The sequence below is a fragment of the Hevea brasiliensis genome, chromosome 12, assembly GCF_030052815.1.
Source record: "Hevea brasiliensis isolate MT/VB/25A 57/8 chromosome 12, ASM3005281v1, whole genome shotgun sequence".
NCBI lineage: Eukaryota > Viridiplantae > Streptophyta > Magnoliopsida > Malpighiales > Euphorbiaceae > Hevea > Hevea brasiliensis.
This window is the reverse complement of record NC_079504.1, coordinates 12,985,092-13,009,099: the sequence shown is the minus strand read 5'-3', so window position 1 is coordinate 13,009,099 and position 24,008 is coordinate 12,985,092. Positions and strand designations below refer to the sequence as shown.

The window sequence follows — 24,008 nt, the reverse complement described above, 5'->3', positions numbered from 1 at the left end:
ATAAAATAAATTATATGATATATATCCTTATTAGTCATTTTACATATTAATATAATTTTACCAAATACTTAATATAAAATAACTACCATCAGCTAACAACTATCAGCTAATACCTACCGGTTATATTCAACGTTAATCCAAACAGCCCCTTAATCCTCGTGACCCACCAAGTCCATAAGTACACTGTCTCCAGCATCATCCCGTGCTTAACAATCGCGTCATCGCCACCAGACACCAAATGTTGCTTGGGTTCTGGATTTGGGTTTTAGTTTGGCTTTCACAGGGAAGGTTTTGGAGATAGTGGTGGTTTGTGGTGCTGGTCCGCCATGCAAGGAGGTGAAAGGAAGCAGGACAGTAGAGCCTTAGGTTTTTAGCAGACTCAATAAGTAACTGCTTAAACGGTTTTATGACTGGTAATTCAAAAACTGTTTAACTTCTCATGGACTAGGATAGTCCTATTTCAGAACTGGAATATAGTTATCCGCAAATCCAAACGATAGCAAAACCAACCAACACGGAAATGGAGTTTACCAGAGAATATCAGAAGAGAAGACGAAGAATACTAGAACTGAATTGAAGAGCCAGGCAAAGGAAGGAGTAAAGTGAATGAAATGGCAGAGAACAAGGAATCAACGTCGAGTTCACTGAGCCAAGGACTGACTCACCATGACTCGGATCCAGATGATATCCCTAAGTCTCCTCCGAGTTCCCCCAATTCCTCCACTCGCAAGGTAACCCTCGTTTCGTTGTTCTTGATTTCTCTATTAGCAGGAAAATAAATAATTTCTCTGAAACTAATAGATCACTCTTTTGATTAATCAGGCTTGCTATGCTGTTCTTCAGAGTTGGGTTTCGAAAAAGTTCATGACTGGATGGTAATGAGCTTAGTCTCTTCTCTTTTTGTTCTGTTTAATTCTTAGTTTTTCTTTTCCTCTGTGCGTAACATGGCTGGAAATGGTGGAATTGCAGTGTTGTTCTCTTTCCAGTTGCTGTTTCCTTTTTAGTGACTTGGTGGTTTATCCAGTTTGTTGATGGTTTCTTTAGCCCAATATATGCTAAACTTGGCATTGACATTTTCGGTAAGACTTCAAAGTATTGAATTGTTTATAGGTTGAATGCTCGAATAAATTGCAGTCAATAGGATTGATTGCTGTATTCTGTGATTCAGATTTCCTAATTATCATTTTCTTGTTATATTTATCATTGATTTTTTTTATATGTATTGTTTGATACAGGCCTTGGATTTGTTACTTCACTACTTTTTGTATTCTTCGTTGGAATTTTTGCATCATCATGGATGGGTGCAACTGTTTTCTGGGTTGGAGAATGGTTTATTAAGCGAATGCCATTTATGAAGCACATTTACTCAGCCTCCAAACAAATTAGTGCTGCTATTTCTCCAGGTATTATTATTATTTTGGTTTTGTTATGTTCCATCGTTAAAAATGTCCTTTAAAGTTGTTGATGTCATGAGAAGTAAAAAAAATGATATTTTGTTCTTCAGAACTGAAATCACTGATAAGCTATTTATGTCTTGAATTCCTACCCCTTGCTATTTCTGATAGAAGTAACTAAAATTTTTCAACAGATTATCATCAAAGCAAATTTTTTCATAGAAAGGATGACTGGTAACTTTAACCCGACTCATTTTATATTATTATGTCATTCCAAAGCCTTTTCAGAACACTAGATGTACAGAACTCAAGATGCAATAAACCATGATTTAGAAGAATTTTGCATGTCACTAGTGATCATTTAATTTTATTCTTTCCATGGAAGTGGGAGGTTTTCTAGTCTTGGTTGAACACAATAGGATTGCCATATTCAGTCCAGCTAGTTCTTTTATATATAGATCATAACAAATTTCAGCTTGGAAGGAACTCTTTGCCTCTGGGGGGATAAAGGGACAAACTTTTTGAAGTGAGAGATTAAGTTAGCATACAGCTAACATTTTGCTAGAAATGTTAGAAGTGAGGTTGTGTCAGAATAGGCCAGTAAGTTTCTGATCTTGAAAGTAATCAATGAAGGTCTGGAGGAGGAGACTGATTGGAAATTTCATTTTATGTGAACAACACTGAATTTTGACTGCTGCTAGTGAATTGATTGATTGCTTATAACTGGAGATGTATATCAACTAATTTGCCTGGTGGGAGTGAACATTGGTTCTTTTGGTCCATTTGCAGAAGGAACTGAATGTTATAAAGAAAATTACTTTGTTATTGGAGACCACTTTGCAATGGCATCAACTGAAACTATCATGTGTTAACATTGGAGGCAGCGTTTGTTCACCTTTATATTGTAACACTAGCTTATTGAACCTTTATTGTTGTTTCTGCTGTTAGGTTTTCTTTTTAATATTTTAAATTTCAATACTGATTACTTCTTAATGCATATATGTACCTTTAGGCTTTTAACTATAGATGTAACTAGAGAGTGAGTATCATGTGTCACATGAAATACCATTAGAATTGTTACCATCTTTAACTTTCTTTTCTATATGTTGGGACTATAAATCCCACATCGAGAAATTATAAAAATGAAAGGATAAATATAAATGATTAGATTTTAACATTGACTTACTAGTTATTTTGATGTGTAAAGCAATCTAATCACTTATATAAGTCCGAATTAAAATGAATTAATATGTAATTTGCTCAGCACTCTCTCCAAATTTAACATGATAGCAAAGCTCGAACTGAGTTGTGAGTTTCAACTGCCCACACAGCTGTAAAATTGAGCTCATGATGTGTTAAAAATACAAACTAAGGGTGCGTTTGGTGCGAGGTTAATAAGGGTTAATAATTAACCTTGTAATTTTTAATGCTGTTTGAATGCTTTAAAGTGAACAGGTTAATTTTTAACCTCATTAACATTTAACATCTTTGTAGGGGTTAAATGTTAAACTTAGGGTGGGTAGGTTAACAGAAGTTAAACACATTATTTATATATACCTTTTCTATTTTTTCTCAACTTGTTTTATTTTTTAGTCATTTCATCTCTAAAAACTGTTCATCTCCTACAACAATAAGAAGATACTATTTTTTTTTTCAATCAAATGAGCAAGACTATAAATTTTTTAGGTGTGAAAAATATGGATTTCTATCTTGTTTATTCCATTATGAGTTATAAAAAAATTATATATATATATATATATATTCAAATTTCCTTTGCTTACTATGACATAATGAAATCTGTATATATAATCTATAAATTGATAAAATTTTTTTCTTTCTGTACTGTACCAATTAAAACATACGAGCATCCCTTGATATATATATGTATATATATATTCAAATTTCGTTTGCTTGCTATGACCTAATGAAATTTGTATATATAATCTGCAAATTGATAGAATTTTTTTTTTTTTTACTGTACCAATCAAAACATACGGGCCTCCTTCTCTCTCTCTCTCTCTCTCTCTCTCTCTCTCTCTCTCTCTCTCTCTCTATATATATATATATATATATATATATATATATATTTTCAAATTTCCTTTACTTGCTATGACCCAATGAAATTTGTATATATAATATGCAAATTGCTATGACCCAATCAAGTTGTCCAGTGTGTGTTTATATGTATATAAGTTCGCAAGATAAAAAGAACAAAATAATATTATGGTAGATAATAAAAATACAGTTAATAAATTTTTAAATTAAATTATTTACAAATAAAAATTAATATTACCAGAAAAAAATAAAAAAATAATAATTTTGATATTTGTTATTAAAATATAAAAATAGATGTTTATCTGTTTTCATGTGAGCTCAATTTTTTAACCTTGTACCAAATGCACCCTAATTGTTAAGTAACAACCATGTGGTTGCACTTGAAGGGAGAGTGTTGGGATTATAAATTCCACATCGATAAAGTATAAAAATGAAAGGATGAATATAAGTGGTTAGATTGTTGTATTGTCTTGACTAGTCATTTTGATGTGTAGAGCAATTTAATCACTTATATAAACTCGAATTAAAATGAATTAATGTGTAATTTGCTAGCCAGATCTTATATATCTAAATTATATCCTGCAACTTCCCCAAAAACTGAAGATATTTTATTTGGCTGAGCTTGATTTGATTGATATTGATTGACCGAGAACCTAAAAGTTTCATAGTAACTGTTATGTACAGAGACATGAAAATTAGATGAGACCTTGTGTCATGGAGCTTTTGTGTTCAAACACATAATGGACCCTATTTGGATTTGGACATTAATGTACAATTTATTTATGTTTTATCAAGTGATTTCCCATTGATTTGGAAGAAGAAAACCTTTGATGACTTGATTTTTACTACCATGTATAGTATATATTGGCGCTCCAACTGGGTTGGTTGTATATACATCTTTGGCATAAAATGAATCAGCAAGTTATGGAATAAACTTTCATATACTCCACTTAACTCTATAATTGACCCCGCTTCTCTTGCAGACCAAAACACTACTGCTTTTAAGGAGGTTGCAATTATCCGTCATCCTCGTCATGGTGAATATGCATTTGGTTTCATCACATCATCTGTCATCCTTCAGGTGAATATTACTCTTGTCTAATTTTGTTATGCAGATCTCTACTTGATAATCTGCTTAGAATTGCTGCCAGAACCACCTGGACTGCAGTTAATAGTATATGTACTTATCTGACACTACAGATGAAAAGTAGGAATGGGGAAAGAGCTAAAACAACCTCTTACTACATTGTCATTTAAAGGCTTCAAGATTTTATTTTTAATCAATTTTTTATTGGAAAAAAGACAGTTGTAATCATAGAGCCACCTTCTTGGAAGTAGTAAGCTCCCGTCCCTACTTATCTGTAAATGAAAAAGATAGTTGCAGCTTTATATAGACCTTGACGAGTTATGATTTGGAGAAATTATGCTTAATTAGATAAATTTGACTGTTGCCTTTTGTGGATGCTTGGATTCTTCACCACTTGGAGAATTATTCATGCTTAACACAAATTTTTGGCCTTGATGATTAAATTGAATAAGATAAAATAAAAAAATAAAACTAATAGATGAAAAGATGAAAAAGAATTAGTTAAAAATCACTTCTATGCCAAATGTCATCAGGTCATTGGCTTGGTGCTGAAACTTCTTTGGAATGGCCAGTGACAATATAACCTCAGCCACAAGTTTCCTTGGGCAAATCCAGGAAAATGCTAATCTCTTTGTGAAATTTTGGCATAACAAACCTAACTAGAAGCAACTACAGTGGCCCTTCAGCAATATTAATTTAACATCGCTAGTTCTATAACACCTGATGCTCTTTCATTGTATCTTCGTGAAAGACAGTTTGAATGATTGTTAATGCAGAGTTTACTTGTAGTTCTCTTTGAGCTTCTTTCTTATTCATGCATTATGATTGGTTCATTCCAGAGAGAAGATGGAGATGAAGAGTTATGCAGTGTTTATGTCCCAACAAACCATCTATACATTGGTGACATATTTCTGGTCAATTCTGATGAGATCATAAGACCAAACTTGTCTATTCGGGAAGGCATAGGTATGGTTATTCCTTCTAACTTTAGTTCTATTGTTGTGAGCTGTGATTTTAGTTATGAAGCTCTTGAACGTTTCTATCAAAGTTCTTTCTTCTGTCCCTTTCTTCCTAGATGATGATTAAAATGAAAGTTATATTTGAATTACAACTGATACAAGATATAAAATTTGCTGGGTGATGGAAATGCCTCTTGAATTTAGGAGAAAAACTCCAGATTCATTTAAAATCGGCGTGCAATATTGCATGTGGTAGTGGTAGTGGTAGTGGAATTTTTTTTATCCATTACAATGCATATGGGAGAAAGAAAAGGTCTTCAAACATTGATGCATGTTCCAGATCAATTATCTTCACCATTGCAAAACATTGGATTCTATTTCCCACCGTATCGCCAGCGATATGCATTAGTTGTTGAATAAAAATGCTAAAGAGTTTGCTTAGCAACAGTTTCACTTTTTACGAGGAATAACAGTAGTACCATATGAGAGCACTTAAGCAATAAATATTCTTTAAGTCTTTGGTGAGGGGGTGGTATGCATGAACACTTCTGTTTGGCTGCTATATTTATATTTATATCATATTTGTATCCATACAAATACTTCTTTGCTACTCTATGCTATACATCCAATATTTCTAAAATTTTTTCATTCTTTTGGAATAATTTTTTGCTTTAAAATGGATACCGGGATTTGACAATTTCACGCTTGAGGACCTGGATTGCAAAACTATAGAACTTTATACTTCTTAGAACGCAAGAGAAGTATCAAAAGAATGCTTGACAATTATGCTTCATTTTTGTGACCAAGGAATGTAAGGTACTTTAAAAATTAAAAAACAACAAATACACTGCAGTTTAGACAAGTAAAATTTCCATGACCACTAATAAATATTAGTGACAGGTTCAATGACCACTGGTCAATTTTACCCCTAATTAACAACAATAGTTACTAAAAGGGTTAATTGTAAAAAAAAATCCTGAAATTTGATAATATTTGCAATTAAACCTTGAAGTTTGTATGATTGCCAATTAAACACTCAATTAAACACTCATGTTTAATTGATATCTTAAATTGAATCAACCATAAAAAAAAAAAACCATTAGTATACTTAACGGAAGTTTCATGTCAATTGCCATGTCATCACTAGAGAAGTCACATTAAAATTCTCAAATTAGGGTTAAATACTAAAATAGCCATGAAGTTTGTTAATTTTTTTGCAATTAAACTTTAAAGTTTGCAAAATTACTAATTAAATTTTCACATTTGATTAATGTCCTAAATTGACTTGACTGTTAATAAACCATTAGTATATTTCAACAAACAAGAAATTACAATTTAAATTTTGTTCTATAGATAAAATTACCTTATTCCATTCTAATTAATCCTAAAAACAGAGTAAAATAAAACAAAATCAAATTCTTCATCCTCAGCACAATCAATTCTTTCTTCAAATAAATTATTTCATTTATTTATTTTTTTGTCTTTATAAACACCTCAATTTTGCTCTGCAAATCATTAATTAGTTTACCATTTTAATAACATCATTGAGTTGCATCCATTCTCAATGATTTTATAGTTAATCTCATCCCACTCTGTAATTTCTTCTTAAAAGCATTGATTTGCCAAAGCAAATGTGTCAGTGGCTCGTTCTCCAGTCATTGCAAGTTGGATCAAACCACTGGAAGAAAAAAGAGTCATTTCCCTGAATCAATTGCTCATTAATATCAACCATTAATAAACTTATAAAGTGTAGTTCTTAATCAAAATAGTCAAAATAAAAATCATTGTAATTACCTCTGAAGCACCAAATACTACCAATTTATTAATAATTGGGTCAATTTGAGATATCAATCAAACATGAGGGTTTAACTGGTAATTATATAAATTTAGAGTTTAATTCAGAAATTGACAAATTTCATAATTCTTTTTTTTTTGCAATTAATCATAATTTGAGATTTCTGATTTGGCTTCTTCAGTGATATGACTTGGCAGTTGACGTAGAAGTATACTAATGATTTATTGGCGGTCGCGTCAATTTCAGACATCAATCAAATATGAGGGTTTAATTAGTAATTATGTAAATTTTAGGATTTAATTGTAAGAATTAGTAAACTTAAGAGTTTTTTTTTTGAGAATTAACCCTTACTAAAATACGAGAGCTTATAGGGCATCATATAATAACCATATTATTCTCTAAGTTTATTTAGATTAGGACAGAACTCATTTGGATTTTTTTTTTTTTTGAATTGCATGGGTAAAATTGAAAAGCTTTGAATCTGGTATTTGAATTTTCAAAGTGAGTTTAACAAGTTAATTACCTACTGGCTGCTACTTTTGCCAATGTAAGAGCTTAAAGAGTTCTTAAAGATGGTACATATCTGCCGCACGTCAGATAACAATATCACAAAGTGACAAAAATTTGTTGAAAAACCAGAATTGTTGGGTGCATTTGGAGTATAGACGTTGCACGGCTCAAATGAATGAAGCTTTTTAAATTATTGAAATGATAAGGCTTCACGTGTAAGTCTATTGAGAGTCCTGGTGAGGACTTCAACTGACTTCTGACAGTCATTTTAACCGGCCCGAATTACAAAGTCATGCCTTTACTTGTGCCATGCAATCATAATATTTTGTGTTTTAACTATTTCAGCTAGTTTTGTATGATTGAATTTTGTTGACTCCCATCTACTGTCCTTTACATTACAGAGATCATTGTTTCAGTTGGTATGACAATGCCACAGCTGATATCTTCTGTAGAAAGGATTCCTCATCAGAGCAATAGGATCCCTCTAAGCAGAATCGTATGAAGGTGCATAAGAGATAATACTGCACTTTTATAAATACTTATAAAGAAATTTGCTGATGTGTGTGTTGCCTATGTTTGTTTCAGGCACTGAAGCTTTTTAATTCATGACATGAATGGCTGACAATCTTAAAGGTGACAAAGAAAGTCACCTTTTGTTTTTCCTCGGCCAGGCTTACATATGTAGAGATTTAGGTTCTCAGAGTCTACAGGTGAAACTATATAAAGTCAGTATGACTATACACGTGTCTTCCATCTTTTAAACTTGCTAAAGTAAAGAAAGTGCTGGGTACTCCAGTGTGAATCTGGATAAAGGCAGTCATATTCATAGAATGTGCCAAATATCCACTTTTGTTCTGTACAAAGGTTGACAAGAAATGCCAAACACATCTTTTACTTTGTATAAAGATTCACTCTCTCTCTATCCATTTTTTCCTTCTTGTTTGCATTAAAACGCGCATATAAGTCATTTCTTTCTCCGCTGTGCCGTTGGGGGTAGTTTCTCAGATGGTCCACAAGGAAGTTTCTGCCCAGTCTCCCTTTCAATTCTGCTCTTCAGCTCTCTTAGTATCCGAATTTGGCCAAGCTTCTCAGGCGACAATTTCTCCCAGTAGATACCTACAAGAGACGAAATACCCAAAAGAAGGTAATTAAGACTACTCCATCCCATCATAACAAGTGGATTTCTTGAATATTTTTTTTTTGCCATTCAGAAGGTAGAGATTCACATTTAATCATGAGACTAACCCGCTCCCTAAAAAAAATTAAGATGGAGACAATTAGAGGCTTAAACTACCAACTTTTGTGCATCACAAACCTTGAGGCTTGAGGATGGTTGTGTTGGTGAATATGACTTGAGTGGGAGTGCATATGATGTCAACAGGAACATCATGGATCAACAATTTCTCGACCGGAATATCATCTACCAATTGGCAATCATGCACTGCAAGGGCAATGTGAGAGCGAGAGGGTGAAGCGCCAAAATAGTTGAAATATGATATATAGAATATATAATAATTAAAATCAAATAAAGCTGTTGATGGATTACATACAACCAAATAACCAGCTACATTGTACGCGTGCACTACATATAAGGAATTACCATTCAATTTCTTCTCTATCGTCCTACAAAATGATCCTATGATTATAATTTGGAAAGAAAATTACTGACCTCAAGACAACATGTTAACTTAATATCTGTTGCTCAATATGACAAATTACATGAAATCTAGCCATTGTGTTGCTTAATGAAGAGATAGCATTGCAGCTTTTACTATCCTCCAGGCTCCACAGCATGAAGTTATTTTTGAGAATTTTGGTTGACAAATTTCTTCTTCTTTCTTTTTTTTTTTTTTTCTCCGTAAATTTAAACTAAGAAAAAGAAATGGAGCATCTGCTTGAGGTATTGAGAGAAGAAGGAAGGATGGGAAGCAGGATCCAGAACAACTATTGAACCTACCAGAAGTGACAACTGGTGTCGAATCATCAATGGCACCCATATACCGCAGCATCCCATATTCAAGTTCTGCAAATCCCTGCACCCCAAATCTCTTTCAACGTCACAGAATCTTCTATAGTAAAACCTTTAACCACTACTCTGAAAGTGGAGATGATTTTTGAAACTGCATTACGTTCATAATGCTGAAATCATTGTATCTTGTAATGCTGAGCCTTATTAACTAAGACGTTGACAAAATGTCACAAACTCATCCATGGATTAGAGACAGAAACCATAGTCCAAGACAGGATAATAAAAGGATCAAGATATACTGTAGAATAGAAGATGATATCACCTCTCCTTTGCCAAGACGAGCACCTGTGTTTGGATCAACAGCAACTGAACCAATGACAATTACATCCACTTTGATCTTTTCATCCAATCCAATTGGCCTTCCATACTTGGCAACCCCCACAGAGGTGCATGCCTCATTAATGGCATTAGGGGGCAACATATTGGATTCAAGAACAGAGAAAAACCCTGTCCTCAAACGGGGTTGAGGAGTCAACAGCTTCTTTCCACCTGTGCATGCATGATCATCAGCTTCTCAATCAAAAACCAACAAAAAGAAAACAATCAACCTTGATTTACCCGGTTGGAAACTAATGAAAATAAATAAACAAACAAGAAGAACAGAAGAAAAAACTAACCAGAGAGAGTGAGAAACCTGACTTGCTTTTGAGGAGAATCAGGGTTTACCTTCACACAATCCGCATTCTGGAACACCTCTAACCCAGCCAACTGCCATAACCCGACCCATTAACTAGTCAAATTCACTAAATCGAAGCAAATCAGAAAATTGATATGTTAATCATTAAAGTTACATTCTTAGCAGCAGCTGAGGCGCCAACAAAATTGGGGATACGATGATGAACAGGTCGCGGGTTCTGGGCAAAGTTACGTGCCTCCATAAAATCCCAAATTCTCTTGCGGATGACCCATTTCCAAGCTTTGGGATCATCCTCTGTATCCGCCTCCATCTCTCTCTTAGAAGTCTCGGCCATGGCTTCTCTTGCCTTGGAATCGAGTCGTAATCTCTGGGCCTCGAAAGCGTACTCGTCGAGAACGGCGTCGTATTGGGGACGTTGTGTACTGGTAATTTCCAGCTTAGGATCGGAACAGAACAATCGCTTAGCAGAAATCCTTGTTGAAGAAGAAGAAGATAGAACATGAAGCTTTTGAAAATTGTTAACAGAAAAGGGAGCAGCTGAAGCCGATATTCGGGTCAGTGTTGAATCCATCTGTGATCTATCTACTTTCACTGTCCACTCAAATTATATTATATTTTAGATTAAAAAAGAAAAAACCTTAAAAACCAGAGTCTAATAGTATTATCAATAAATGGTACTAAATTGATGACAATATTGTGAAATTTTAAATTTAAATTTTAATAACAACTAAATAAAAAAACATTGTTAAATAAAATTAAATATAACCATTTGATTTCCTAATAATCTTCACGCAACAGAGTTGGAAGTCTTGGGCCACCTTTTCTCTAGAGTTCATCCGGAGTAAAATGAAGAAATTGTCAAGTTGTAATCATTTCCTGAAAAAACACAATCATTCATAGCAGAGCAAATTGTTAAGTGAAAACACAAACACAAGTAGGTGAGACCATGAACGATATCAAAATCCTAGCAACAGAGAGAGAGAGAGAGAGAGAGAGAGAGGAGGTGAAGAAGCAGCAGAAGAGGAAGAAGAATGAACGGATGGAGAAATGGACGAGACCAGCAATGAAAAGCAGCTCATCTGTGCAGGAAAGACAAATTGGGCTTTGGATTAAGAATATAACAGAAAAAGGCCCAATTAGCCTCAATTACAAGCAATATACAACAATTATACAAAACAGATCCCTCTACTTAAGAAGAGGATTTAATACATTCCCTCTCCCTTCCTGGTGGTCAAAACTCAGCACATCTGCTGCAAGCAAGGAATCTACTCAATGGTCCTCATTGAACAAACCTAATAAATAATTGGTCAAATATTAAAGGTCTTGGGTAAGAAGGATGACAATAAAAACCAAATACAGAATCCATCCAGTATCAAAGCAATCAACTGTTACAAGAGAAAAGCAACCCAAAACAGCATCACCAACACATTAAATATCGTTGCTGACAACCAAGAATCCTTAAAAAGTCTATTTCTATTGTAAATCCTTAACCCCAATTATACCTTCTATGAGGTTTCTCTAATTGATTGTAGCTGGGAGAAGGAAATACGGATTATTGACCCAGCAAGTGAGCTCGCGTGTTTGCACACTAGTGCTTCAGTGGCCTGCTCTTCAGTTTCAAACATAACAAGAGCCTGCTTCTTCCCATTCATCTCAAAGAGTTTGGTGTTGACAATGGTGCCATGCTCCTCCAAATGGCTCACTATCTCCTCTTCAGTGATGTCCTGAGGAAGAGTGGAAATGTGGATCATCTTTGTTGGTGAGCAGCAGTACCTGTAGTTCTTTGCAGCATTACGGTTGAAGCGATTGAGATTGGAGTTGATGTACTCGTGTGTATCAGGACCTTGAGTTATGTTTGGATGCTTTGAAAAGTTGACCTCCAACCGCTTCCCAAAAAGCATAGCACCCTGTTCCAAATTTGAAAACCATCAGTTTTAAAATCAAGAGAGCCTTAAACTAAGATAAAAGACCAACAAAATTGTAAAGACAACTACAATATTGCAATAGCATATCTTTCACAAATAAAATACAACTGGCAGGAGCAAATGAAAGAAATGCAAATAAAGTGGAGAAAGAGTTTCAAACAAACAATACATTTTATAACATTATTTTTGCTCCTAAAATCCCTGTTCATAGCATAGTTACAATTTTAGGTAATTTGGCAAATACTTCCTGTTTGAAGGTCCCTTTGCCCCTTCCACCATGCAACATACAAAGGTCCCTAAAAGTAACATGCAAACGTCCCTGCCAGCATGCAAGCAACATGCTTCCACTCCCATTACCCACGCCAACCATGTAAAACGGTGTCGTTCAACATGATTTCCTAATTCATGGGTTATCTGAAACCACAGAAGCAGGGTGAAAGACAAATTTCCACCCAAAGGAACAGGTATTGTTGGTCAATTGAGAGTTAGAATCTTTCCCTTTCTTTTTTTTTTTATCATTTTTATTTCATATATCAAAACAATGGAACACCAACTTTGTAAACCCTTCTGATTTGATAGCATGTACACCTTAAAATAAGCAGACTGCAGAACCACAGGAGATCAATGAGACAAGAGTTGACACCACAAAAAAATGCAAGATAATCAATATAGTAAAAGGGAATAAATACAGCCATGAATGAAAAAACAATTGATTGTTTTTCCCAATGAAGCCCTCTGAGTCCTAGATTTCTGATTTATCACATTATCGCTTGAACTGACAGAAAGATACAGCTTCATCTGAGTTAGGAGAAATGTTGTCAACACTCATCAAAGTAAAATGCTAAGAAAATACTAAATTTACCTATGAGACGTGAAATTTAAGCATACCATTAAGTTCAAGGAGTAGGTGCAAAGAAAACCCAACAGAACATTTAGAACAGTATCATATTATAAATAATTTTCAAAATAATCAATATAGTGAGAGAAGCTTTTATGACAATACCTTCAAAAAATGCACTGCCAATTCAGCCTGAAAACCATCCCCCATCTGAACAAGTGCATGATCTGGTTTATTGTGGAGAAGCTTAATCCTCACAATGTTTCCATAGAGGGAAAAAAGGTTAAAAAGATTATCCTCATCTACTCTCTGAGCACAGGAAAGTTTTTCATTGAGAATACCAGATATGTGAACCAAAACAAAATAATTCACAGAACAGAAAGAACAGAGCTAACTTACATCAGGATTTAAATTGGACACAAGGACAGTACACCTATCATTTGTCCCACTAATTCCAGGAGGCAAGCCTCCACCAAAGGCTGCAGCAATTGCAGCTGCATTGGCCATCTAATCAAAAGATGAACAAATAAATCAAACAGTATCAGAATTTAAAAAGTGTATATTTAAGACAATTTTAGAAACTAAGGAAGCTTTGAACAATTATCTGCATGAGGGCCAATCACAAACAATCCAACTATTTTACATGAAAATTCTAAGCAGTATTCGTGTAATCAATAATGTATAACATAAAAACAAGATTCCACTAAAAATGGAGAAGTCTGAGGCATCATTTCAAGCCTTGCCATTTCCTTTCTTTCATATTCCATGTTGAGAAACAAAGAAGGCTGAAGATGGACAACAACAAAACAACTTGTATTTGGCAAAATGTTTCTACTTAAAATTTTGGAATATGGTCCACAAATCTTGGGGAAATATGTTTCCACTTACTCCAGGACTCACTCCAAAAAATATAGGGAGAAATGCAACAAGGAAAATGGATGTGTATGTGTATGTGTATAATTTCCACCGACCTATGTCAGTATACAAATGAGTCTTGATTCCATGTCCTAATCTAAATAATAACATAACAGAATAGTTGAAAGCAGTTATAAAATCATTGTAAATGCATACACATGTTAATACTCAACAGAAATGGAGACAAAGAAAAGGCAAGAAAGTGATAATGGCCAGCACACATATTGTTTATGATAACTTGTACCATGACCTCAGCAATACCCACCTGTGGATATGCAACTGCAACAAAGAAAAACAAAGAAGAGAGTCAGTTAATGTTCAAGCAAGATATTAAAGGAACAAGATAATAGCAGCAGATCACTGTATAGCTCCCAATTTCAACACCTGCCCCAGCCTCAGGAGCTTGAAGGGCATTCATATTTCGTACCTCCTACATCACCATATCCAGCCTGTTGCACAAGGAAACAGAGTGGAATTTAATTGTTGCGAATCCCTATTAACTAACATGCATGTGAGCTCAAGAAAAATAAAATCACAGATATAGCATACTTGTGAAGATCTTCCTTTCTGCTCAGAAGGTAGATGTGGGTTAGTGAAATCCCTGCACAAAGAGAGAAGATAATATTATTAAAACTGATAGGATAATGCTACAATGGTTGAAGAGAGTTAGATAGGGAATCCATGCAACCATTCACAAACCTTGATCGATCATTATTGTAGTTCACTTGCAACTCATCCAAGCTGGATGGCAAATACAAAGAATAAATTCATATCAGCAAGATGAAAAAAAATTGAAATTCCTTTTCTTTTTGCAGGTATAAGGCATCAAAAATAGAGCAGTCACACAGGTGAAATCATGGATAATTACACTCAGATGCCACAAAGAAAAAGAGATGGTGACAGATGACTTTCTTTTGGTGGGCGGTTAAAATTAGATAATATAATTGCTAAAATTTATTACATACTTTGAAAACTGAATGTCCAGCTGACAGCAACCGTCATAAATGTTGCGTCCCTACGACACAGCCAAGTATCAAAACTCATCCAAAACGAAGCCAACCAGAGACGAGGATGGTCGTAGTAAGCGACGAAATGCTTGCAAGACCTTAAACAAATCTATAGATGAAAGTCACATTGGCAATTAAAAGATAGAATAATACCTGAAGAGAAGTCCTAGCTGCAACAGCACTCTGCCGTAACTGATACTGGATAAGGGCTTGAAAACCTGAACATTAAGCAGGGATAATAGAGGGAAAGTAACTATTAAAAACCATGGAAAACTCTTATGCACAACTCTGTTGAAATCATTATGCCTCCATCACCGACTGAAAATCATAAGAGTATTCCACAAAAGCACCCGAAGTAAAGAGTTAGGAAAAAGAAAACACAGGTGATTCACAACTATAAAGTCATTTGGCGGACCCATTAGAATGTTGATCATGAAAATATAAGCATACAAAAAGACCTTAATGTCAAATCTAATCTAGGCGAGAATTAAAATTTGAGAGAGAGGGGAGGAGCAGGGAGAGAGAGAAAGAGAAGAAAACTTGAAGAAGCTGACCAGCCGACTTCTGAAATGTGACGATCTTCTCCACAAATCCATGAGGAGAAAAAACTTGATGCAGCACTTCCACAGTAATAGGATATAGCATGTGATGGATTGTAACTAAAAGAATGCGATTCGGCTGTGCATCCAGAGTCCCCAACAGCAAAAACCATAGAGACAGAAGAGAGAGAAGAGAATAAATAGAGAAGCATAGATAGGGAGACGAGAGAGATATAAAGAGAGAACTTTATTTAGAGAAAAAAAGAACAAGAACAAACAAAAATAAATGAGTAATAGTTAAACTAACAGAAAGCATTTAACAAGTAATGATGATTGAAATACAAGAAAATGAGAAATGCAAGATCCAAGAAGGAAGTCATAAATGCTAACTGTTAATAGAGTTATAATTTGATTTTTATCACCAAATCATAATGATTTAACTACACAACTGTTACAAGTTAATAATTTATATTACCCCTTAAAACTATAAGAGTAACATAAGAATTGTTCCCTTGTAAGCCAACAGTTTGCAAATAAAAATTTCCCAACTTAAGTTAAGAAGAATAATAGCTGAACAAGTTCTTTTGCTTCCTGGTAATGAATAAGCCCCTAGTTCACGACAATCCTTAAGGCAATGTCAACTAACAATATGTAACAATTGAAAGGCAATTCCATAAAAAGATTGGTCCTTTAAAATGCTATATGTATAAATATAAACAACACACCCACATTTCATTTTTAGCATATTAGGCTACAAAGCACCAACCTCATCTCCACGTCCTTGAGAATTTTGATCCATTGTGGTTAGTTCCTGATGTGATGAGAATTGGACATAAACATTTCTACCCCTAACAGAACAAAAGAAGATTCAAAACAAATATTAAAGTTTGAATATTTGAACATATGATAGCTTTTTAGATCATGAGAATTTACAGAAAAGAAAATGAAATATCCTCAATGCCAAGGTTTCCAATAAAAAGCATATGCAAATTGGCATACCTTATGGTTGGCTGGACATTTGTGTAGAACTGCAAAGCATTTATGGCTGAAGGAATATCTTGCATTTGGAGGAGAGCCTGCACATATAGTAGAGAGAACACAATATGTTCTACTGCATTTTGCTATAGCTCAAAATATAAATTATTGGCAGTTCTGATCAGTGGAAACTAAAAACCTGATTTTTAGCCCGAAGCATAACAAGTTTTGTTATGACCCCAAATGGCTGGAATAGCTGAAGCAAATCATTCTGAAAAGAGCATTGCATTAAGCATCAGAGACAAATATGCTCAGCCATGTACACAGATACCATCCCATAAATCTGATAAATTTTTCAAGAAAAGTTGAAAAAAAAAAACTACTATGCCTTCTCCTGAAGAAATGTGGAGATACAATTTGATTGCAACAAAATAATTCTCACACAAAACAGTAGTTTCGTATTACTACTCAATTTCAAAACGACTTACAACCGCAAAGTGTTCTAAGCAATTCAGAACTACTTCTCACTTCATCCAACAAATTTCATAGTTAATGGCACTCTGTGGTTAAGACAAACTATCGTACATAGGATATAAGATCAAATAAGCCTCAGTTAAACAAATAACGATTTTATTTAAGATAATACCTATTTCAGAGTACGTAAAATCAAGAATTATCCTAGTACTTCTGCCACAAAGACTGCATTATGATAAGCCTTAGTTAACAGCAGTAATGTATTTGGCTAAGGCTCAGGCTCAAAAATTGGCAGCTTAGTCCATGCTACAAATACATTCGTGTTTGATAGAAAAATAATCCTTTTGTTCATTGTATTGCAGTAAAGTAAATTAGGCAATAACTCAATTTGTAATGCGAGAGGAAAAAAAATCCCAGAATAATGATACCCTATTATGAATTCTTTAATTGTGTTTATCTTTATTATCGTCTTCTCATCCTATTGTATACATGGATTTCACCATTTCAATTGAGACTTTCTACAAGAAAATGGTTGAACTTTTCCAAGTTTTACTAGCGCTCTGGACAATTGAATAAATGGTATAATGGTGATTCCTATTTTCACAATTTTCTATTTGGAGTGATTGAGTTTCTTTCATGGGAGAAACTCCATTTTAAGCATAATGTAAACTTTCATTTCCACGGGCGAACATAGCAAATGCCATAACATCTTTTCAATTGAGGGGTGAACCATATCGTCAATCACAAAAACCTTTTGAACATATATGAGACTTGGATAAACACAAATACTATGTCAAATGCTTAAAGTGTGACACCTCATTGAATAAATATGTGCATATATGTGCCTGTGCAAGCAACAGAGTGAGAGAGAGAGATAATATACTTCAGAAATTTCATGCCCAACATTGCGGACATGAATAACTTTGGAAGGTTCTGCCATCTTGTACCACCCTGCAACAAAAACAACGCAATATTTCCAGTATCAAAAGAATCATATCGCATTGAAGAGTATCTCACCCAAAATGGAAGCAACTAAATACACCAACTCCCTCCATTCATAAACAGTACACAAGACAATGCTCATTCAGTCCTCAAATCAACAACAACGTTCAAATTCAAAAACTGAAAACGCAAATTTTACACCTGGACCATTATTAATCATTAAAAACATAAAGTTTCATTAAAAACTAAATCAAGTTCAGTAACTTATCTTTTAAACAGCAAAAAAAAAAAAATAATTGCAATTATTTCCTGCAATACATGAGTAAATCAAAAGCAAATTCGAAAGAGTATCAAAAAAGCTAATCATTCAAATCCAAAAAATAAAGAAATAAAAACACTAAATCACAGTAAACACAAAAGGTAGAAAAGGCCATTTAGAGTATGCGAAACTGAAAACCCTAGGGCCCCGTTTAGAAGCTGAGAAATAAGAGGACAAAAAATCAAAAGGATAAACTTTGAATCCAAAGAATAGCTAATAGCTAAGAAATTGAAAGCTAAAAACTTTATTAGTCGTTAAGATTTTCTCAGGGACGAAACATACCATCCATTCATCCATGAAAGCAGAGTGAGATAGATAATCAAAAAGGAAGAGAGAGATGAAGAACTTGCCTGAGAGGGAGAAAGAGAGGAGAGAGAGAGTGAACTGAGAGAGAGAGAGAGAGAGAGAAGAGAGAGAGGATTGGAGATGTATATAGATCGACTGCTACGCACGCATGTTGTTCTGGTTCGAAGCCGTTTTACCCTAACTCCTTTTCTTTAAAATTTTCCTATACTCTCGATTGGTGGTGGGACCCTTGTTTATTTTAATTGGGACCCATTGTGTCCACAATTATGGTAAATTATAAAATGTATCCGGATACTGCACTAAATAAATGTGAAGTTTATTTTTTCATAATTTTTTATAAAAAAATTATATTTATCCAAATGCGGATTACTGATTTTATTTTATATATATATATATATATATTATTTTATATATATATATATATATATTATGTTTTAAATCTCATAATATATAAAATTTAAGTAAGAGGATTTTGTATGATTGAAGATAGGAAAAATGTTCCAATGGGAAAAAAATGATTAGGTTATCCAATATTATGATTAATTTGTTTTAAAAAAGGAGAAATTGTATTTAAAAAAAAAAACTGCTTTGTGCATTTGTCAATGAAGTTAGCTTTTTGATAAAAATGTTTTCTAATAATATTATTAATTTAATAAAAAAAATAAATTATAATATAATATAATAATATAATTTAATAAATTTATAATTTTCTTACGAATACATAAATTAATGATAAAAATAAATTAGGACTAAAATTATAATAATTTTAACAAAATAAATTTATAAATTAGTCCGTTCCTAAACATGTGTATGGATGCAAAAGTTTTTATATTTATATTATAATAAAAAATTTTCAATTAAATTTTTTTAATTTAAATATATAATATACCTATAAAATAAAATGATAATATTATAATTAAAATAATAAATATTATAAAAAATTATTTTTTAATAAAATTTATGTTATAAATTTATAATTTTATTTTATTATAAATAAAGTAATAAATTAAATTTAAAAAATTGTCTTATTAATAAAATAAAATCTAAAAAATTAAATTGTTTTATATTAAAAATAGAATTAAATAGTATTTTAATAATTTTTGTATAATTAAAAAAATAAAAAAAAATGATATGTAAGTTTATTAAAATGCATCCATATAATTTCTTTTTGCTAAAACTCATGCTAACTTTTTCATCATAAAGGTTAACCCTACTTAAAAATGGGCGATATATATATATATATATATATATATATATATATATATATATATATATATATATATATATATATATATATATATTAATTTACCCTTTAAGAATAGAGGCGAGCTGCAAGCAGCTTTCTTTAAATCTAAATCAAATTTTAAAGGTTTATAATAAGCATTTTTTAGAGCAGGGAATGTCAAGATACTAAGTCAAGAATCATAAGAACAAAATTATTTAAGAAACAGAACCTCATCTGCAAAGGTCAAAAACTGCGCAACCAATAGTGCGAAGGTTGAGAGCACATTTTCAGATAACAACATGCTGAACAGGAAATCACAGGCAATTCCACTGAAACAAAACATTCAAAACAGTTCACAACTCTTCAACGCTTCAAATATTCAAAATTCAGTATCAGATGTCTAAAGCAAAAATCTGCTAGCCACAAAAATCAAAATCAACCAATTTCACTATGACTCAAAATCTGATGTTAATTTGCATAATTATGCTTTCAGACGTCCAAAGAACTTCTGTTTCTCCTGTGTAGTCTGGAAGCGGCCATGTCCAAACTTTGAAGAGGTATCGATGAACTTGAGTCTAATTTCCTCAAGAGCAACACGAGATGTTTGGGTAAGCAGAGACTGGCGGAGTGTAACCACCCTCTTCTTTGGCCCAACACAGCATCCCTTGATCATGACATAGTCATCCTTCACCACACCATAGTGAGGGAAACCACCCATTGGAGTGATATCTTTCTCAGTCCTGTCCCATCAGCCAAAGTCAGAAAACTTTCAAATAATGATGCTAAGCAAGCATCTGTATAACACCAAAATTCCCAGAATCATTGATTACTGAGGTTTCAGAAGCAATTTAGCAAGTCTATTGGACAAATGTCATTGATCTAATAATGTACTAGCACAAGACCACCACACTTATGTGGTTGAAAAGTGAGTGACAAAAGGAAACAGAATTGGGCAGAAATTTTAATACATTGTCTTGTCCAAAATCCAATAGATAATTAGATCTGATAATTACCTGTCATACTCCGTTATGGCAGTGTGGGACTCCAGGTCAGCTTTACCAAGCTTGTAAATCTTCTTGTTCATTTCAGTTCGATGATGATATCCATTCTGACCAGCCCTGGCAACAGTAAATGAGACTCTAGCAGGATGCCAAGCACCAATACAAGCCACCTTGCGAAGACCCCTGTGGGTCTTGCGAGGAAGGCGGGTGACACCCCAACGAGTGACAACACCTTCATAACCTTTACCCTTGGTGACCCCAATGATGTCAATCATTTCATCCTTCTGGAAGACAGCATCAATTGGGACTTGCTTCTCAAAAAAACTGTAAGCATAGTCCACTTTCTGCGCAATAGTGCCACCATTGACCTGGATCTCCATCAGATGAGCTTTCTTCTGTTTCAATCCCTTCATTTTCCTGATCTGCAATACATCAAAAAGTGCAAAATCTAGGTGAATTTTGATATAAGACAATCAAACCAGAAAAAACCACCATTATAAACATTCTCAAAAGTGCAACACGTGTCTAGACAGCAAAGGGCTATTACCTGAGTGTGGGCCAAAACACGAATAACAGATGAGTGTTTCTTCAGCTTCTCAAGCTGTGCTTGGATACTTTTCTTCCCTTCATCAGTCTCATACCGTTTAGAGTACTTTGTGAAAGCCTTCTTCTTAGACTTGCACCAGTTCTTATAGAACCTCCGCCTCACCTCCTCACTAAGATGCTGAGCCCAGACAGTGTTCATAGAACGAAGACCACGTGGTGTCTTCATGTAACCCACAACTCCAACAATGACCATTGGAGGTGTCTCAATGATTGTAACAGCCTCGCAAGTCTCCTTCTTGTGAAGCTCTAAAGAAAAGAAATTGCCAAAAATTAGCAAGCTATACCAAAAAAACTACATTTACCAAGCAAGAATCACTAGAATTTTCACACAGTATTTCATGCAAGTAATATCACCAAAAGTTATTGTAATTGTTCAGGAGATACAAGATCCAACTTACAAAGGTTTTCTTTTTACTATTTAGGATAATTAAACTTAAATATTAGGATGCTACAAAAAGCAGGAATTGAGAATACATTGATAACAAAATTTCCTTACTTGACCCAGGTTTCTCCACCTCCCTGACAATGTGTGTCATCCCAGCCTTATAACCCAAAAAGGCAGTAAGCTTGCAAGGCTTGGTAGGGTCATCCTTGGGGAAAGCCTTCACTGCATGAAGGAAAACAATATTAAAATGTGAGAATTGCCAAATGCATTAATCTCATGCAAGACATGAATATGATAAATAAAAAGAAGGAAAAGACACATTGATAACCTTAATATATCCAATAAATTAACACAAAAAAAATAGTTCGTGTAAAATCCCTCAAATACTACCCAATAAATTGACCTCTGGTGTGTACTTCACAAGATTCTACTTCTAGGGAAAATAACTTAGGAACAAAATGCTACTGCAAGCCTTCACGTAGATCAAACTAAATGGCAACCCAATAATGTGAATCATGCTCTTCTTTTAAAAAAATCAAGGCAAATTATTAAAGCAGATAATTAGCTCATTCTTAATTAACAAAAAAATCTTGCATATCACCACAATATGAAATCACTATTTCTTTCCGTTCTTTTGCCAAATCCTTGTAGAAACACACTTCAAATACTCGGTTAACAAAAGAAAATAGAATATATGAATATACCTTTTCCCCTGTGGCGAGAAGCTCGCTTCCTTGGAAGGAACCCAAGGGACCCATGCCTAGGGTGCTCAAACTTCCTGTGAGACATCCTCTCCTCCTTTACCACCAAAAAGAAAAAAAAAATCAATTAGTGACAAACTAAAGGCCCAGGTTTATCAAAACCTTGATATAACGAATCTAAGCATTCGTATACATATTTGCTAACCGCCACTAGTTTTATTTAAAAAAAGAAAAAAGAAAAAAGATTGATTTCAGCTTTCCATTCAAAGACCATACAATAAAGTATATGGAAATGTTCATAGCTGCATGGATACACAAACACATCCGCGGAGATATCCGTCAAGCAAATGAGCAACAACAGGTTCAATGGAATGAACCAGGATTTATTTACTTACAGGTAAAAATAGCTCTAGCATTGAGAACCAACAAAAATCAACTCATTGTTCCCCATTTCTCGGCAAACAAACACATAATTGACAGATAGAGAAATAGAAAAAGGAGGAAGGGAGTAGCTACGTACCTTGCTTGGCGACTCTGCACTAGCTCCAGAAACCCTCAATAAACCCTAGCAGGTGCTTATATAATAATCTTACTTTCAAAATCAGCTCCTAGTTTCTTTAATTTTCATAAAATAACCTCTACTTTCATTAATTATATAAGCGGCCCAGTATTAGTACTGACTATTGAGTTTGCCTTTTTTTTTTTTTCTGTTTTGCCCACAGATATATATTTTTTTTCTTTAGGCTACCCACTGTGAGCTAAATTTAGCGGAGTTACAAAAATAACAGAAATAACAACCCACTGATCTGAAATAATCGGTCAAGTGAGCTGAAAGTGATGGCATTTAAACGGCGGACCGTTTTGATGTTGATTTAAAAGGAGAGGCCAGTTTTGTCCTACTTGTGAATTAGGGCAAAACTAACACAGGATGGCCAGCCACCACTATAAAAGGTGTAGGCAAGACGCTCGCAAACGCTATCAATCCCCAACATCAGCTTCGCCTAAATCCCTCGCTGACCAAGAAGAGATCAGCCATCTTTCTTTCTTTCTTTTGTTTTTTCTGTATTTCAACAACTGGTAATCGTCTATGGATTTGTTTTGTTACGTTGTTCTCTTAGTGGATTACTCAGATCCTCAGAGAGAGTGATGAATCTCTTTGTGCTAACGCAGCCCCAATCTCTTGCAAGACTGGCGCAATGAGCGGCACTTTCCACACGAGATTTCTGACTCTTATTTTAAAAAAAATTCTTTATTTTTCTTCTTGTTCGGTAATGTTGGATAAGCTATTCTTCATCTCTTTCATCATCTCCTCTCTTATCGACTCAGAAATCTTGACTTCAATTGCTGATAAACAACAGATGAATACCCTTGTACTGGACTCTGA

At 34.0% G+C, this 24,008-nt stretch overlaps 4 protein-coding genes across 6 annotated transcripts; 1 reads left to right on the top strand and 3 right to left on the bottom strand.

Annotated features, from left to right (window-relative positions):
* Positions 1–171: 171 nt before the first annotated feature.
* LOC110661920 (protein LIKE COV 2) lies at positions 172–8,705 on the top strand. The gene is made up of 8 exons (XM_021820754.2): positions 172–731; positions 823–875; positions 970–1,079; positions 1,236–1,403; positions 4,433–4,530; positions 5,376–5,502; positions 8,202–8,304; positions 8,386–8,705. Exons 1-7 carry the CDS (start codon positions 612–614, stop codon positions 8,300–8,302), a joined length of 777 nt encoding a protein of 258 aa, XP_021676446.1. The 5' UTR covers positions 172–611; the 3' UTR covers positions 8,303–8,304; positions 8,386–8,705.
* LOC110661919 (5-formyltetrahydrofolate cyclo-ligase-like protein COG0212) lies at positions 8,420–12,107 on the bottom strand. Its single transcript, XM_058131166.1, has 8 exons — positions 11,969–12,107; positions 11,233–11,342; positions 10,621–11,057; positions 10,447–10,537; positions 10,092–10,318; positions 9,758–9,833; positions 9,116–9,241; positions 8,420–8,916 (listed from the first exon to the last, which is right to left on the bottom strand). Exons 2-8 carry the CDS (start codon positions 11,300–11,302, stop codon positions 8,765–8,767), a joined length of 1,179 nt encoding a protein of 392 aa, XP_057987149.1. The 5' UTR covers positions 11,303–11,342; positions 11,969–12,107; the 3' UTR covers positions 8,420–8,764.
* On the bottom strand, positions 11,547–18,904 carry LOC110661918 (polypyrimidine tract-binding protein homolog 3). 3 transcript variants are annotated; one of them, XM_021820746.2, is made up of 15 exons: positions 18,751–18,904; positions 18,023–18,090; positions 16,865–16,936; positions 16,690–16,766; positions 16,457–16,538; positions 15,706–15,829; positions 15,305–15,369; positions 15,110–15,159; positions 14,844–14,885; positions 14,694–14,745; positions 14,572–14,593; positions 14,389–14,423; positions 13,629–13,736; positions 13,395–13,538; positions 11,547–12,373 (listed from the first exon to the last, which is right to left on the bottom strand). In XM_021820746.2, exons 2-15 carry the CDS (start codon positions 18,077–18,079, stop codon positions 11,972–11,974), a joined length of 1,332 nt encoding a protein of 443 aa, XP_021676438.2. In that variant the 5' UTR covers positions 18,080–18,090; positions 18,751–18,904; the 3' UTR covers positions 11,547–11,971. The 3 variants fall into 3 exon arrangements, with proteins under 3 accessions (XP_021676438.2, XP_021676439.2, XP_021676441.2); XM_021820747.2 differs by having other exon boundaries at positions 14,410–14,423; XM_021820749.2 differs by lacking the exons at positions 15,110–15,159; positions 15,706–15,829.
* A 1,330-nt stretch (positions 18,905–20,234) lies between these two features.
* LOC110661917 (60S ribosomal protein L3) lies at positions 20,235–23,409 on the bottom strand. The gene is made up of 6 exons (XM_021820745.2): positions 23,145–23,409; positions 22,628–22,721; positions 22,035–22,145; positions 21,480–21,784; positions 20,945–21,354; positions 20,235–20,671 (listed from the first exon to the last, which is right to left on the bottom strand). Exons 2-6 carry the CDS (start codon positions 22,710–22,712, stop codon positions 20,413–20,415), a joined length of 1,170 nt encoding a protein of 389 aa, XP_021676437.2. The 5' UTR covers positions 22,713–22,721; positions 23,145–23,409; the 3' UTR covers positions 20,235–20,412.
* Between the last annotated feature and the right edge of the window lie 599 nt (positions 23,410–24,008).